The sequence below is a fragment of the Macrobrachium nipponense genome, chromosome 30 (genome assembly GCF_015104395.2).
Source record: "Macrobrachium nipponense isolate FS-2020 chromosome 30, ASM1510439v2, whole genome shotgun sequence".
Lineage (NCBI taxonomy): Eukaryota > Metazoa > Arthropoda > Malacostraca > Decapoda > Palaemonidae > Macrobrachium > Macrobrachium nipponense.
Window position 1 is genome coordinate 19,227,736 of NC_087218.1, and position 15,094 is coordinate 19,242,829.

Sequence of the window (15,094 nt, forward strand, 5' to 3'; positions counted from 1 at the left end):
CTCGCACTGTAGGTAAGGATCTGCCGCCACTGTCAACGTCGTCTGGGTGGGGCTGATCGACACCTGACAGGAGAGAGCTGATACCATCCTCTGATCATTCCAGTCCTCATCGAGGTCGAAAACTTCTCAGGAGGACCGAGGAGGGGGAGGGGGAGTGCTGCAATACTCTGTAGAAACGCCGCTGTCGCAGTAGAGGAGGTGGAATTAGCTTGTTCGACCGGCCAGACCTGAGCGAGCCATCTTGTCTGGAGATGAGAGGCTCTACCTGGTCCAGAACCGAGTGGAGAAGCTCCAATCGCAGCAAGCCCACCGTCAGTCTGGGTTCCCTTCTTCGGGCTTCAGAACGACTTGAGCCGTGACGCGGGCTCTGCTGGTGGGAGCGGCGATGTTTCCCCGAGGTCGTTGTGCTGACGAATCAGCGCAATAACCTCAGTACAATTCCTCTGGATCTCGGAAGTCACAGCATCTTGCAGAGTAGGACCGTCAAGCCCCTCAAACAAGAGCATTCCGAGAACCTCCCCCTTAAGGAGGGGGAACTGCGATACACCCCTCTCGGATTCCTCCTGCCACTTGCGCGAAAGTCCTGGTTGGTCCGAAGATCGTACCTGGTACTTACGGCGTCGTGACGGGATCGTGCGGGGCATGCCCCTCACGATTACCCCGCTGTGCCTCGCTCTTCCTGGTGCAAACCGAGGAAGTTGCAGGCACGGGAGAGGAAGACATGACGCTCCTCTTTCGCTCGCTTGGCAGAACCAGCGGGCTTGGAGGGCTGCAGGTGATCGCCAACTTGCAGGCCTAGTCGAGCCGTTTCCCAGGGAAACGGCTGGACCGAGAACAGCGGCCCCGATCTCGTGTGCAGAGGAGCTGCTGCTGGTCCCCCTATCCACCCGGTTCCTGTGGGAGCGGCGGTCAGGAGACCTGCAGAGACCAATGTCGCGGTGAGACCGGTGCGTGTCCTCGCGGCGCGTCATACCGCTGGTACCAACCAAGGCTGGCACCAACGATCGGGAGGGGGGAACCTCTTCCCAGCCTCAGCCCGTGGCTGGTCAGAGACAGTCACGTCTACCATGGTTACCAGCTGGTCGCTGCGAGAGCGGCCGCTGGCCTGGCAAGAGTCACATGAGTGGCTCTCACCAGCTTCTGCTCCGTGCCGCGGTCCTGGCGCCAAAACTTTGGCTATACGCTCTCCTGCGGGAGATCGTATACTCAGAACCTCTCGCGAACGAGAGACTGAGCCAGAACCTGGCGAGGCGGCAGCGCCGCTAACACCAGGAGAGTTAGTACCGGTGATAGCCGGTACCCCTCTGGTCCCCGCCTTCTTCTTCCTTGCGGAAGGGGAGACGGGCCCTGTTCTCGAAAGAGCAGGAGGACCGGCAGAAGAACCCCCCCGTCCCACGGGAGTGGGACAAGCCCTTAGAAGTTTCCGAAGGAGCATTCTTAGGGGGGAAACCCGGGTTACCAGCTGGTCGCTGCGAGAGCGGCCGCTGGCCTGGCGAGAGTCACCTGAGCAGCTCTCACCAGCCTTCTGCTCCGTGCCACAGTCTTGGTGCCGAGCGAACTCTGGTGCCAGAACTTTGGCTGCACGGTCTCCCGCGGGAGACCGTACACTCGGAACCTCTCGCGAACGAAAGAACGAGCCGGAACCTGGCGTAGCGGCAGCGCCGCTAACACCAGGCGAGGAAGTACTGGTGGTAGCTGGTACCCCTCTGGTCCCCGTCTTCTTCTTCCTTGCAGAAGGGGAGACGGGCCCTGTTCCCGAAGGAGCAGGAGGACCAGCAGGACCCACCGGAGTGGGACGGGCCCTTAGAAGTTCCCGAAGGAGCCTTAGGAGTCAAAGGGAAAGAGGCGGCAGCAGACAACGAAGAAGACGACGACGACACCTTCCTCTTCTTCGTCAGCTCACGCAGGACAGACGTCAGATCCTCCATCCAGGACGGAGCCGGGGCAATTGCCGAAGCAACAAGGCCCGGCTGCACCTGTCCGAAAGGACCTGAGTCTGGGGCAGCAGTACCGTGGACAGGAACGACGTGGGCAGGAGCGGGAACAGCAGGAGCGGCGAGAGCGGCTGGGCCAGCAGCAAGAACAGCAGTAGCGGCAGGTACGGCCGGTAATGCAGGCAAGTCAGGTAACCCAGGAGGCTTAGCTTCAGCTATCGACATCCTGGGTACCAGTGGCAGGTCCAGGGGAGGTTTGGGCAGCGGAAGTCTGGGGTCGGCAGCGCAAAGAACCCAGGTGGAGCGGCACACCCCTCCTCGGTACGGCAGCGATCGGCCCTTGAATGGCGGCTGTCGGCGTCACCGTCATCACATGCGGAGTATCACGAGTTGAGGAGGGGCGGCGTACCCCAGGGTAGTGTTGTGGTGGTCACCGCTCCATGGGTGACCGACCCCGCCCCCGCCAGACGCTGAAACAACCCCTGGACACTAGGCACGCCCTGCAGACATAAGGACGCCCACACCTGTCCCAGGTTACTCGTTCTGCGGAAGCAACAAAAGAGTGATTAGTGGAGGGGTACCCTTGCCGGGGGGGTAGCTAGCCCCACCCTGAACGAACGGGAGACCCCGAAAACAATTGTACGTTGGGGCACCGAGAGCCCTCCTCCACGCTCGACAGTTCGGGTGAGGAGAAGGATCCGCCCCGAAGGGGAAGGTGCCATTCGTGGGAGCTGAGCGGGGGGGCAGGAAAAAAGACAAAGAATCGGTTACCAAGGGAGTCGCGGGAGAGCTTCCGACGACTTCTTGGCAGACCTTCGCTTCCCCCACCCCCGCACAGCCGTGACAATAATGTGACAATGAAACAGGATACTACACTTGCGATTCACTTCACACAACATAAAAGGGGAAGGATCAATCACGGGAAAGAGCGGAACCTTGATCCAAAATCAAAATGATGCAATCATAATAATATATGAAAATGGGAAGCATCAATTCCCGGGTAAGAGCGGAAATTGATCCAAAATGAAAATTGATGCAATCAAATAATAAATGAAAAAGAATACTGCAATTGCGATTCCACTTTCATTGCAATCTATATACAAAATAAGAGGCTCGTGCCAAGCGCCTTCACGCTCTCAGCAACGAACGCACAGGGCAAAAATATAATGAAAGGTGTATTTACATATTTAATTACACACTTTCGCCCAAAATACATGACTCGGCGAGAGCGCGATCCCGCCCTCGGCACCGAGACATAAAACAAGGGTATCAATTTCATGAAAAGAGCGGAAACCGCCGTATCTACGGCGATAGCAGTTAACTACCATTCTCCCCTTGTTCGAAGCTTATGACCGTTCCAGCTGCCGCTAGCTACTTCCTATTGTTAAAGGACCGAGGGTTTGTATAACGTATCGGAACAACTTTTCTTTTTGCATAAAATTAAATAACATATAAAATACATTAATAGATACAGATATATAAAAACTTGTAATAAATATAAAACTAAATATAAAATAAATGCAGAGTACTCACTCGTAATCCTGACTCTTCGTACTATTCTTGTTTTCTCCCTCCTCCAATGAAGGGTCTTGCATTTTTTTCCTCTCGACATGACGAGGTACAGGTGCAGGAGGGGGAGACGCGCCCTTACTGCTGATGAGGGGCCACCGAAGGGCGGCGGCCCCGTGTGCCCTCCGCTGTCGGTAACTCCGGCGCACTCCAATAAAAGACCGCATTGTGGTAATTGCGGTCACACTCCCCAAACCTGCTATTTTGCAGGTGCGACAGAAGAACTGGGTGTCTCTCCTTCTGCCATTCATATGGCACATCTGGCACCGTTTCTGCCTGCGCCCTTGTAGGAGCTCCAGTGTGTGACCCCCTGGCTGCAGCCGACACACAGGGTCTGCTATCCGACAAGAAGTCATCTGAGCGGGGGCGGCAGCAGGGGCGTTGGCAGCGGTAGGAGCAGGACAACTGAAGTTGGCCCTCTTAACATCTGCCCTTTCCTCTAGGGGCAGATCTGCTGCTCGTGGTAGGGGGGCAGTAATGGAAGGCCACTCATCGGTATTAAAGTTGATGAGGGCATTCCCAGCTACCTCGAGAAACTGGATGTGGGACAACCTCCGGAGATCGGGATTGTAGTACCCGTAGTAGAGGATGTAGGCATTCTGGGGGGCCAACTGAAGAATGTATTTGAGGAGCTTCTGTGTCCACCTCCTGGTTCTCCTGGCAAAGGGATAATACTGGATGAGTTGATCAAAGAGATCAACTCCTCCCATGTGCCTATCGTTGTGCCCAATGACGGTAGGCCGCTCGACATGAAACTCCTCATTCATAACTCGGCCCTGCCGACGTGTCTTCTTCCGCTGCACGATCTCCTCTTGGATGGGTTCCTGACTCATCGTAATCATGGGGACAAGTCGGACCCCCTTCCAACAGATGACGAAGACAGCTCCCTTCCGCCGCCACTCTGTCTCTCCTCTTGCCCCCTTCCAACGGATGACGAGGACAGCTCCCTTCCGCCGCCACTCTGTCTCTCCTCTTGCCAGATGTTGCAGCTGGCTAGCGAACCTCTTGAGGACATTCGGGGCCCCGAGCACCAACCGAAGGGTACCACTGACGTGCACACCTGCCTCATATAGTTCCTGGGCCAGGGATACAGAGTTATAATAATTATCCATAAACAGGTGGTATCACTGGTTACGGAAACAATCCACAAGACTGAACACAGTGTCATGCAGCGTGGAGAAGACCCCAGAATACACCGAGAAGTCCACGACGTTTCCAGTGTTGGAGTCTGAAATAAAAAAAAAAAAAAAGTTTCACTCCATATTTCTTCAGCTTCTTGGGGTTATACACTTTAATGCTAAGACGTCCTTTGTAAGGCATCATCCCCTCATCCAAAGAAAGGTTCTTGTCAGGAACCACAAGAATTTTGCACCGTTCACGAATGTACTCCAACACTGGGCGGACTAAGATGAGGCGATCGGGGTTATTCCGGGGTATGGCCCTTCGGTTGAAGGCGTTGAAATACCTGTCCAACGCCAGGAAACTATCACGGGGCATAACGCTGGGCACATTGGGCGCACTTAAAAAAAAATGTTGCCTCCAATATTGCCTGATGTCGGCATCAGGCATCATACCAAAAAAAAGGTGGAGCCCCAAAAAATGCGCCATGTTGGTGAGGTTCCAGCCCCGCCAGCGATACGACAATGTCGTCCGTAGTTCGTCACGGTAGTACCGAGTGTAGTCTGCAGTCTCTGCTACCAGGTATTCCAGCACGTTGTGGTCCTTGAACACTTTTGTCCACACGAGGCTGCACGGAACGGCGTTGAGGCATGAGGTCATCTTGGGCACTTGGCCCCTCGCCAGCATCCAAGTCCAAAATACGTCTCACATGATCCCTCCCGACGGGTAAAATGCGCCTTTCGCGCTCTATATGTCGTTGAGACATCTCTATGTACGTCTTGTACCACCACAAATACTCAAACTCTTGCAAAAGTTTGGCAAAACACGATTGCGGCAAAAGATCGCTCTCGGACGACGCGTCGCTGATGCTGGCTGATGCGAGAAGGAGGCATTTCGCACAAGCGCACCTGGGTCACGCTGGTAAACAAAACAACAGCTTGATCCGTGAACTCCTAGCATCCCCGCATGATTCACAAGTTTTCGCCTAGTAGACCTATAAGTATTTTTCCGCGAATTAAAAAAAAAAAAAAAAAATTTTTAATCGACGTACCATACCTCCAATCGGCACCCGACAAGACAATTTTTATCGACGTTTAATACGTCCAATCAGCGTTAAAGGGTTAAAAAAAAAACAAGTATAAAAATTGTTGGTGGGTTTTTCTTGAGTTTTAACTAAGAAAATAGGCTGCAGCTATTTGCGGATTCTAACTATTCACGGGGGGGGGGGGGGGGGGTGGCTGGTGGGCTGGTACGCATCCCCAGTGAATATGGGGGGACCACTGTATACCCACTTATATATGGGTGATGACAGTTTTACATAAAAAGAGAACATCAAAATTGAATAAGGAAAATTATTACGAGGAGGAGCAAATGCATTCATCAAGTAATACTAGAACAGGCAGTCCCTGGTTATTGGCAATCCGGTTTTATGGAGCTTGTCTAGTGCTCAAAATAGGCGATTTTTGGAGCCAAAATGTGCAGATTTCTGGTTATTGGTGCTATTATAGAGTATTGGTGGCAATACATGCCTAACAGAGGTGCCATTAACTAGTTATTGGCACTGAAATCTGGTTATTGGCACTTATCTGATTTTTGGTTATCAGCAATTTTTGCTTATCATCAAGCTGTCGGAATGGAACCCCACTGATAACCAGGGACTACCTGTATGGTGAAAAGTTCTCTCTGGGAAGGTAATAGGTGTGTGTATCCACCTAAGCAAGATGGCCATTCATAATAAGCATATGGTTTTCAAATTTGTGCCACAGTTTAAGGTTAGCAATTCAATGGCCCATCTCTCAAGAATACTTGAGCAATAATATTCCTATAGCAGCACAACTTAAAATGATATCTGTACATCTATCAGCTTTGGTTATTTTTAAAACAAAACTACAGACAATTGCAAAAATTCAAACACTTGCCCCATTTCATACTGTCGACAACAAGCTTCACGAAAATCAGTCACAGGGCTAAGTTCAGCGTGGATGGCACGGCCACCAAACCATCGGTTATTTAAATCCACAACTGCTTTTTCTGCATCCTCTTCATACTTGAACTAAAAGAAAAAAAATACTAATTAACTACTGTATAAAGCTCACAGGCCAGCCCATGGAGAGCAAAGATTTTTAGCAAAGTGGTCTGATTAAACTATTTTTATAACAACCTATCAATTAAGTAACTGCATACTATAACTATTAAGATAACGACACCTAAGAAAGCTAATAAAAATGATATTGTTATGTTACAATAAAGTTTCATACATACTTACCTGGCAGATATATACATAGCTAAGACTCCGTCGTCCCCGACAGAAATTCAAATTTCGCGCCACTCGCTACAGGTAGGTCAGGTGATCTACCGGCCTGCCCTGGCGGCAGGACTAGGAACCATTCCCGTTTTCTATCATATTTTCTCTCTTCCACCTGTCTCCTGCGGGGAGGCTGGGTGGGCCTTTAATTGTATATATCTGCCAGGTAAGTATGTATGAAACTTTATTGTAACATAACAATATCATTTTCATACAATCAACTTACCTGTCAGATATATACATAGCTGATTGGCACCCTTTGGTGGAGGGTAAGAGACAGCTACTTATGGAATAGACAGGTAAACAACATATGTTGTAGGTATAAATAAAACCTTGGTTCCTACCTGATAGGTGGTAGACTTTGTGGGTGTTTGCCCAGTAGTCTGCATCACCTCAAGAAACTTTAGCGAGATATATGATCTATGGCCAAGAGTTCTTGTGGGTCTGCCGAAGGGGTCTTATTCGCTTACTCGGCAGAGCCTGAAAGGACTTTGTCAATGGGTGCTGATCCACTTATATGACAATACACCTTATGAAGGAGCACACAACCAATCCCGACCACCTGATCCTAACCACGTTAAAAATAAAGATTGTTCCGAGTTATCCCCGAACTCTTCACAACAACCATAACTCAAAAAACACACTACGCACACATACATAATTTTCAAAAAAAATTTTATACTCATCTAATTAGATAGACAAGAGTCTCTTACTGAACAACAGAGACGGCCCGCCGTGCTAACCAAGTCCTTTTTGTTAGAAGAGACCCTTTCCAGACCATATCTAAAAAGAAGGAAAGTATATACTTAAGGATTGGTGTCGGCTCCCGTACCCAGGATCGTATCTGCCGATACGAAAGGACCCAGAGAAAAACATTTCTCATAGGTCACACGAACGTCTTTCAAGTAATGAGATGCAAAATACTGATTGCATCATCCAAAATGTGTATCTATGATGTTTTTAAGCGACATATTCTTATGAAACGAGAGAGACGTTGCTACTGCTCTCACTTCATGAGCTTTCACTTTTAACAGTCGGAACTCTTCGTCAGGACAGATCTTATGCGCGTCTGTAATGACGTTTCTCACAAAGAATGCCAGAGCATTCTTGGACATCAGTCTTGTGGGGTCTTTTACCGTGCACCAAAGACCTTGCCTAGAGCCTCCCATCTGATGCTTTCTCTGAAGGTAGAATTTCAGAGCTCTTACAGGGCATAGAGACCTCTCTGCTTCTCTGCCTACGAGACTCGATATGCCTTTGACTTCGAATGACTTAGGCCAGGGATTCGTGGGATTCTCGTTTTTAGCTAAAAACAGGGTCTTAAACGAGCAAATAGCTGAGTCTCCCTTGAATCCTACTTTATCCTGCAGAGCATGTAATTCACTAATTCTCTTTGCCGTAGCTAAAGATAATAGAATAGGCATTTTCTGGGTGATGTCTCTAAACGATGCCAGATGAGGAGGTTCGAACCTTTCGGATGAAAGGAACTTGAGAACCACGTCTAGGTTCCAGTTAGGAGGGACCGGTTCCTTAGACTTTGAAGTCTCAAAGGACCTTATGAGATCGTGGAGATCCTTGTTATCTGCCAGATCTAATCCTCTATTCCTGAAGACTGCCGAGAGCATACTTCTGTATCCCTTTATTGTGGATACAGCTAGATGAGATTCCTCTCTCAGACTTGTCTAGTGGAGGTTCTGCGGGCTCTCGCGATCGCGCTTGCAACTTCGCGAGAAAACCCTCTCGCTCTGACGAGTCTTTCGATAGTCGAAAGGCAGTCAGAGCGAGAGCGGGGAGGTTTTGATGATACCTCTTGAAGTGTGGCTGTTTGAGAAGATCCATCCTTCTTGGTAGGGATCTGGGGAAAGTCTACGATCCACTCACCACCTCCGTGAACCAGTCTTGAGCCGGCCAAAAGGGGGCTATCAATGTCATCCTCGTCTCCTTTGAAGCCACAAACTTTTTCAGCACTAGTCCCAGGATTTGAATGGAGGAAAAGCGTAGACCCTCTACGTGAGACCAGTCCAGCAGGAAGGCGTCTTACACCATAAGAGCTCTGGGTCTTCACGACCGAACAAAAGACTGCCAGCCTTTTGGAGATGAACGTGGCGAAGAGATCCACATGAGGAGTCCCCCACAGAGACCAGAGATCTTGCACACCTCTTCGTGTAGGGTCCACTCTGTGTGAAGGACCTGGTTCCTCCTGCTGAGCCTGTCCGCCCTCACATTTTTTACTCCCTGAACGAACCTTGTAAGAAGGGAGATGTTCCTCTGAGACGTCCAAAGTAAAAGATCTTTCGTAAGTTCGTAAAGGAACGAGGAGTGAGTCCCTCCTTGTTTTCGAATGTAGGCAAGTGCTGTGGGTGTTTGTCCACATTTACTTGCACTCACTTTGTTTCGAATAACAAGAGGTTCTAGACTCTTCAAAGCCAGTGTACGGCGAAGAGCTCTTTGCAGTTTATGTGCCAAGACAACCTGTGCTGTTTCCCAGGTGCCTGACACCTCCTTCGAGCCTAATGTTGCTCCCCAACCTTTCTCTCCGACGCGTCGGAGTACAACACTAGGTCTGGGTTCTGGATTTTAGAGAGATCCCTTTGTTCTCTTTCAGAGGGGGCAACCACCATTCCAAGTGCGGTCTTATCTCCACTGGAATGGGAAAGGCGTCTGAAAGATGTCCGGTTTTCCGGAACTCCAAGACCTCTTGAGGAAAATTGGAAGCGGACGTAAATGAAGTCTTCCTAGCGGGAAGAACTGTTCGAGCGAGGAAAGGGTCCCTAGAAGGCTCAGCCATTCCCTCGCCGACGTCTGTTCCTTCCTTAAGAAGAGAGAGACTTTCTGCAAACCTTTGCGATTCTCTCTTGCGAAGGAAATACTCGAAAACCCCGAGAATCCATCTGAATCCCAGATAGACTAAGTTCTGTCTGGGGGTCAGCTGCGACTTCTCGAGGTTTACGAGTAATCCCAACGATCTGATCAGGTCTAAAGTTAACGTAAGGTCCTCCAAGCACTGTCTCTCTGATCTGGCCCTGATGAGCCAGTCATCCAGATACAGAGAGATATTTACTCCTTTGAGGTGAAGAAACCTCGCCACATTCTTCATCAGGCTTGTGAAGACCTGAGGAGCTGTGGAAAGGCCGAAACACAAGGCTCTGAACTGAAAGATCCTTCCCCCCGTCATGAAACGGAGGTACTTCTTCGATGAAGGGTGGATCGGGACGTGAAAATAGGCGTCCTGGAGATCCAGAGACACCATCCAATCTCCTTGTCGCATTGACGCAAGAACTGAGGCAGAAGTCTCCATCGAGAACTTCTCCTTCTGAACAAATTTGTTCAGAGAGCTGACGTCTAGTACTGGTCTCCAGCCTCCCGAGGCTTTCGCAACCAGAAAAAGGCGATTGTAAAACCCCGGGGAGTTTTGATCCAGTACTAGTTCTATCGCTCTCTTGTCCCACATCTGATCCACCATTGATCGAAGAGTATCCCTCAGCACAGGATCCTTGTACTTGGCTGTTAGTTCCCGCGGTGTTGACGTTAGGGGAGGAGTGTTCAGGAAAGGGATACGATATCCCTTCCTTATTACAGACATCGATGAAGCGTCTGCGTTTATAAGTGCCCAGGCCTCCACAAATCCCAGGAGCCTGGCACCTACTGGTGCTTGGAGGAGAGAAGCATCACTTTCCCTTTTTAAAGGGACGAAAGGCAGACCTACCTGTCTTCTCAGGAGCCTTCCTTCTTGCGGGAGCTCTGGAGGTCGGGCCACCTCGAAAGGGCTGAACTGATGTACTCGGTCCTTTCTTGTCCGTTGCAGTAGCAGGTTTCTTCTTCCTTGCTGACTGCGTCAGAAGGTCTTGAGTCGCCTTCTCAGTTAATGAACGAGAAATGTCCTTCACTAACTGAGAAGGGAACAAAAAGTCTGACAAAGGAGAGTACAGTAGCGCTGCCCTCTGAGAGTGGGAGACCGCTTTGGTCAAAAAGGCACTATAAACTGTCCTCTTTTTAAGAAGACCTGCTCCAAATAAAGAGGAGATCTCAACCGAGCCATCCTGAACCGCTTTGTCTATACAAGACAAAATACACAGAAGGACTTCTGGTTCGAGTCCTTCAGAATCATGGGCTTTCTTGGACATCACCCCAAGGGACCAATCTAAGAAGTTGAAAACTTCCAATACATGGAAGAGTCCCTTGAGGAGATGGTCCAGTTCTGAAATGCCCCGAGTTATACGGGCAGAGTTCAAACCTTGTCTACGCGAAGCGTCAACTAAGGTTGAAAAGTCCGCTTCTGTCGAAGACGGAAGAGAAATGCCCATATTCTCTCCCGTCTGATACCAAATGCCTCTTTTAACAACTAGTCTCGCTGGGGGCATGTAGAAGACCGTTCTTACCAACTCCTTCGACTTCATCCATGAGTCTAATGACTGAAGAGCCCTCTTCATCGAAATGGCGGGATTCATTCTAAGAAAAGACGAAGACTTCTTCATCTTTGCACTCGAAAAAAGAGAGCGCGGAGAAGGAGGAGCGGCAGGGGTCAAGTCGTCTCCATACTCTTCTAGAAGCAAGGCTGTCAAAACTTTATAGTTCGACAGTCCTTCTCTTCCCTGATACTCGTCCTCCGAGTTTACTTCTAACTTGGGGTCTAGATGAGTCTCCGCTGACAAATCAGTACGTCTTTCCTCTGGGGGAGACAAACTCCTGATAGGAGAGGGGCTAAGGGAATGATATTCCTTCCTCTTCACAGCTTTAATAGTCTTGGAAGGCGCCAACAGCCTAGGCTTCTCTCCATAAATGGATGATGCCTCCCGCTTGGATGACGCTTCTCGTCCACCAAGCGTCCTGGCTGACGCCTCCCGCTTGTCTGGCTGCTGACGTCTGGATGACGCCTCGCGCCTGGAAGACGCTTCGCTCTCAACTGGCGTCCTAACTGGCGCCAATACCTTGGTTGGAGCCTCGCGCTTATAAGAAGCTTTAAATGACGCTTCATGCCTATAAGACGCCTTACGTCTATCTGGCGTTACGTGTCTGCCGTAAGGTTCCCTCGATCTCGCTCTCGAAACCGACGCCTCTGCGGTATGTTTGGAAGCTTCACGTCTGCATGACGTCTCTCGCTTTGCCCTGGATTGTTTCAACGGACTTTTGGTGAAGTACCTGATCTTTTGGCTTGGCATTCGCGCTTTGTGGACCGTTTTTTATTATTCTTTGGATTTTTCTTTGGATTTCATTATGTCTTATGTTGAGATTAAGAAATCAGCTATGTTCAGAGTGTGTTCTGTGAGCGACTGTAAGGTGAGGCTACCGAAAGCTGCGGTAGACCCTCACACAGTATGTATGAAGTGTAGGGGGAATGACTGCTCTTTTATTAACCCTTGTAGAGAATGTGATAAAATGAATGAGGATGAATGGAAGGCTCTGTCTTCCTACTTGAGGAAGCTTGAAAAAGACAAGGTTAGGAAACTTCATCTAGGAGCTCTAGTAGGTCTCGCGTTAGCGAGTTGTAAGTAGATAACCCTGTTTTAGAAGTAGCACCTTTACCCGTTTCAGCTCCTGCTCCCTGCATCGAACCCGAAGATGCGCCTTCGGAGGTGGACACTATGAGAGCCACTATTCGCAGCATGGAGATGAAGATTAGATCTTTAGAAGGTAAGTGTGGTAGTGCCAGTGATTTGTGCAGTGATCCCAGTGCAGTGGAGGGTGCGTCTGATCGGCTCCCTAATGCTTCTAGGCCTAGACCTCTTCCAGACTCCCAGTCCAGTGGAGGAGGAAAGTCGACAGCCGCAGGAAGGTTAGGGAGAACCCCCACCGGCCAGGCGTCCCCTCGGTAGCGCCTGATGTATGTTCCCAGGCTACCTTGGATCGCGCCAAGAGATAAGTTTTACGGCAGTGTTTCTCGTCTTCGCCTTCTCCTTCTCCTAAGCGTGGATGGAGCTCCTCGGAAGCCTCGCGCCCGTCGAAGAGAGCCTGGCAGGCTCCTTCCGCCCTTCCCTCCAGCCCTTAAGTTTTTTCGGACAAGCCTGATGTAGAAGTGAAGAAACCTAGGAGATCTTTGGAGTATTGTTCTCCTAGTAGGGATCGAGCCTCGTCTCCCGTTAAGGATTTTGTGAAGTCTCCCGCTCGTATTTTGGCGAGTCTGCAGGTGCAGATATCGGCTCTGGCTGACTCCTTGACTGTGACTTCTCGTCGTAAGAAGGACGTATCGCTCCCGGTTAAGAAGTCCAGGCGCCCTTCTCCCGCTTTACGCTATTCGTCGGAAGCCGCCCTCTCTCCAGGACGTTTGGATTTTAGCATGAGGCGCTCTTCAACGGACAGGTGCTCTCTTGCTGACATCGTTTCTCTGTCAGACAAGGAACAGGCTTCTCGTAGGCGAGCCTCTCCCAGCAGGCGCTCGTCTCGAGAAAGGATCTCTCCCATCGGCAGGCGCCAAGAGCCTAGTAGGCGCTTTTCTCCTTGTAGCCGCTCCCCGTCAGGCTTCCGCTCTCCTGTTGGCAGGCGCCCTACGACGGACAGGCGCTGTTCGCCTAGCAGGCGCTCTTCTCCAGTCAGCCGCTCTTCGCTTAGCAGGCGCCAAGAGCCTGATAGGCGCGTTTCTCCTGGCAGGCGCTCTTCACCTGATTTTCGCTCTCCTCGAGTTAGGCGCCGGGAGCCTGGCAGACGCCTCTCCCCAAGTAGGCGCTCATCGCCAGAGAGCCGCTCTCCTCGCGTCAGGCGCCAAGAGCCTGGTAGGCGCTTCTCACATAGCAGGCGCTCTTTGCCAGGCAGCCGCTCTCCTTTGGACAGGCGCCAAGAGCCTGATAGACACTTTTCTCCAAGCAGGCGCTCTTCCCCACACATCCGCCCTGCTCTCGTTAGGCGACAAGAGCCTAGAGAACGCCCTCATCTTGACAAGAAGGACTTTTCGGGCAGGCGCTCTCTGGAAGTTTGACTTCCCCTGTCAGAGGTCAGACTTTTTCCAGACGCACCTCCAAGGATGGATGCACTTCTTCGGACAAGACCACCTATCCTCATAAGGATCTTGAGGGTTCTTCGGTTGAGGAAGAACAGGAGCCTTCGGAAGAAGAAGTCCCTAAGGATTCCACTGTTTCCTCCTACAAGAGGTTAACAGACCTGCTGCTACAAGAATTTGGGGATGCCCTCTCTCCTGTCGCTCCTCCTTCACCTCTCTCGTTATTTTCAACCTCTAAAACTTCGAAAGTTTCATCTTGTGTCAGGATGAAACCTACCATCTCCATGAAGAAGGCTCTTAGAGGTTTTGGCGAATGGCTTCTCTCTAAGGAAGAGAAAGGGAAGACAGTGTTCTCTTTCCCTCCTTCCAAGCTGACTGGGAAGTTAGGGTTCTGGTATGAATCGGGAGAACCCTTGGGCCTCGTTCTTCCCTCCTCGGCGGACTCGGACTTCTCTTCGCTCTGCCCTCATGTCTGCTAAGACTACATGGGGGATGAATGAGCTTGACCACCTGTTGAAGGGAGTTTTGGCCAAAAAGACGCAGACCCCGGATTCCCTTTCACCTGAGGATCTTAACAGTGTTCTCACTTGTATGGACAAGGCAGTGAGAGATGGCTCTAGTGAAGTCGCTTCCCTTTTCGGAGCGGGAGTGATTAAGAAGAGATCGGTATACTGTTCGTTCCTGACGAAATCAGTATCGCATGCGCAGAGAGCCTCTCTTCTTTACGCGCAACTCTCACCCCTCCTCTTCCCCAAGAAGATCATACAAGACGTCTCGAGTGCCCTCTCAGCTAAGGCTACACAAGACATGCTGGCTCAGTCTGCCAGGAAGCCTCGTACCTCTTTCCTGGCCAAGACCAAGAAAGAGTCTCCCTTGAGGCAGGAGCCCTTTCGAGGAAACCCTCCTGCCAGAGCTTCTTCCTCTAGAGGATCTAGACCCGTTAAGAGAGGGAAGGCCTTCTCTAGATCCATCAGAGGGAAGAAATAGTATACAAGTTCTCCAGACATCAGTGGGTGCCAGACTACTGAAGTTTGCCGACGTCTGGGCCCAGAAAGGGGCGGACAACTGGTCCCTCTCGATTGTCCGCAAAGGCTACCTCATTCCCTTCACATCAAGACCACCGTTGACGACGACTCCGAGGGAGTTGGTGGCCAAGTACAAGGACACCATCATGAATCAAGCCCTTTCTCTAGCAGTAGATCTTATGCTAGAGAAAGAGGCTATAGAACTAGTGAA

General features: G+C 50.5%; 1 protein-coding gene across 5 annotated transcripts in view; it reads right to left on the bottom strand.

Annotated features, from left to right (window-relative positions):
* The window catches only part of LOC135202354 (splicing factor U2AF 26 kDa subunit-like), a 144,934-nt gene that overhangs the window by 50,458 nt on the left and 79,382 nt on the right, over positions 1–15,094 (bottom strand). For all 5 annotated transcript variants that reach the window (XM_064231716.1, XM_064231720.1, XM_064231717.1 and 2 more), the window contains one exon: positions 6,542–6,675. In XM_064231716.1, coding sequence (XP_064087786.1) covers positions 6,542–6,675 — 134 coding nt within the window. The remainder of the gene's footprint in view (positions 1–6,541; positions 6,676–15,094) is intronic.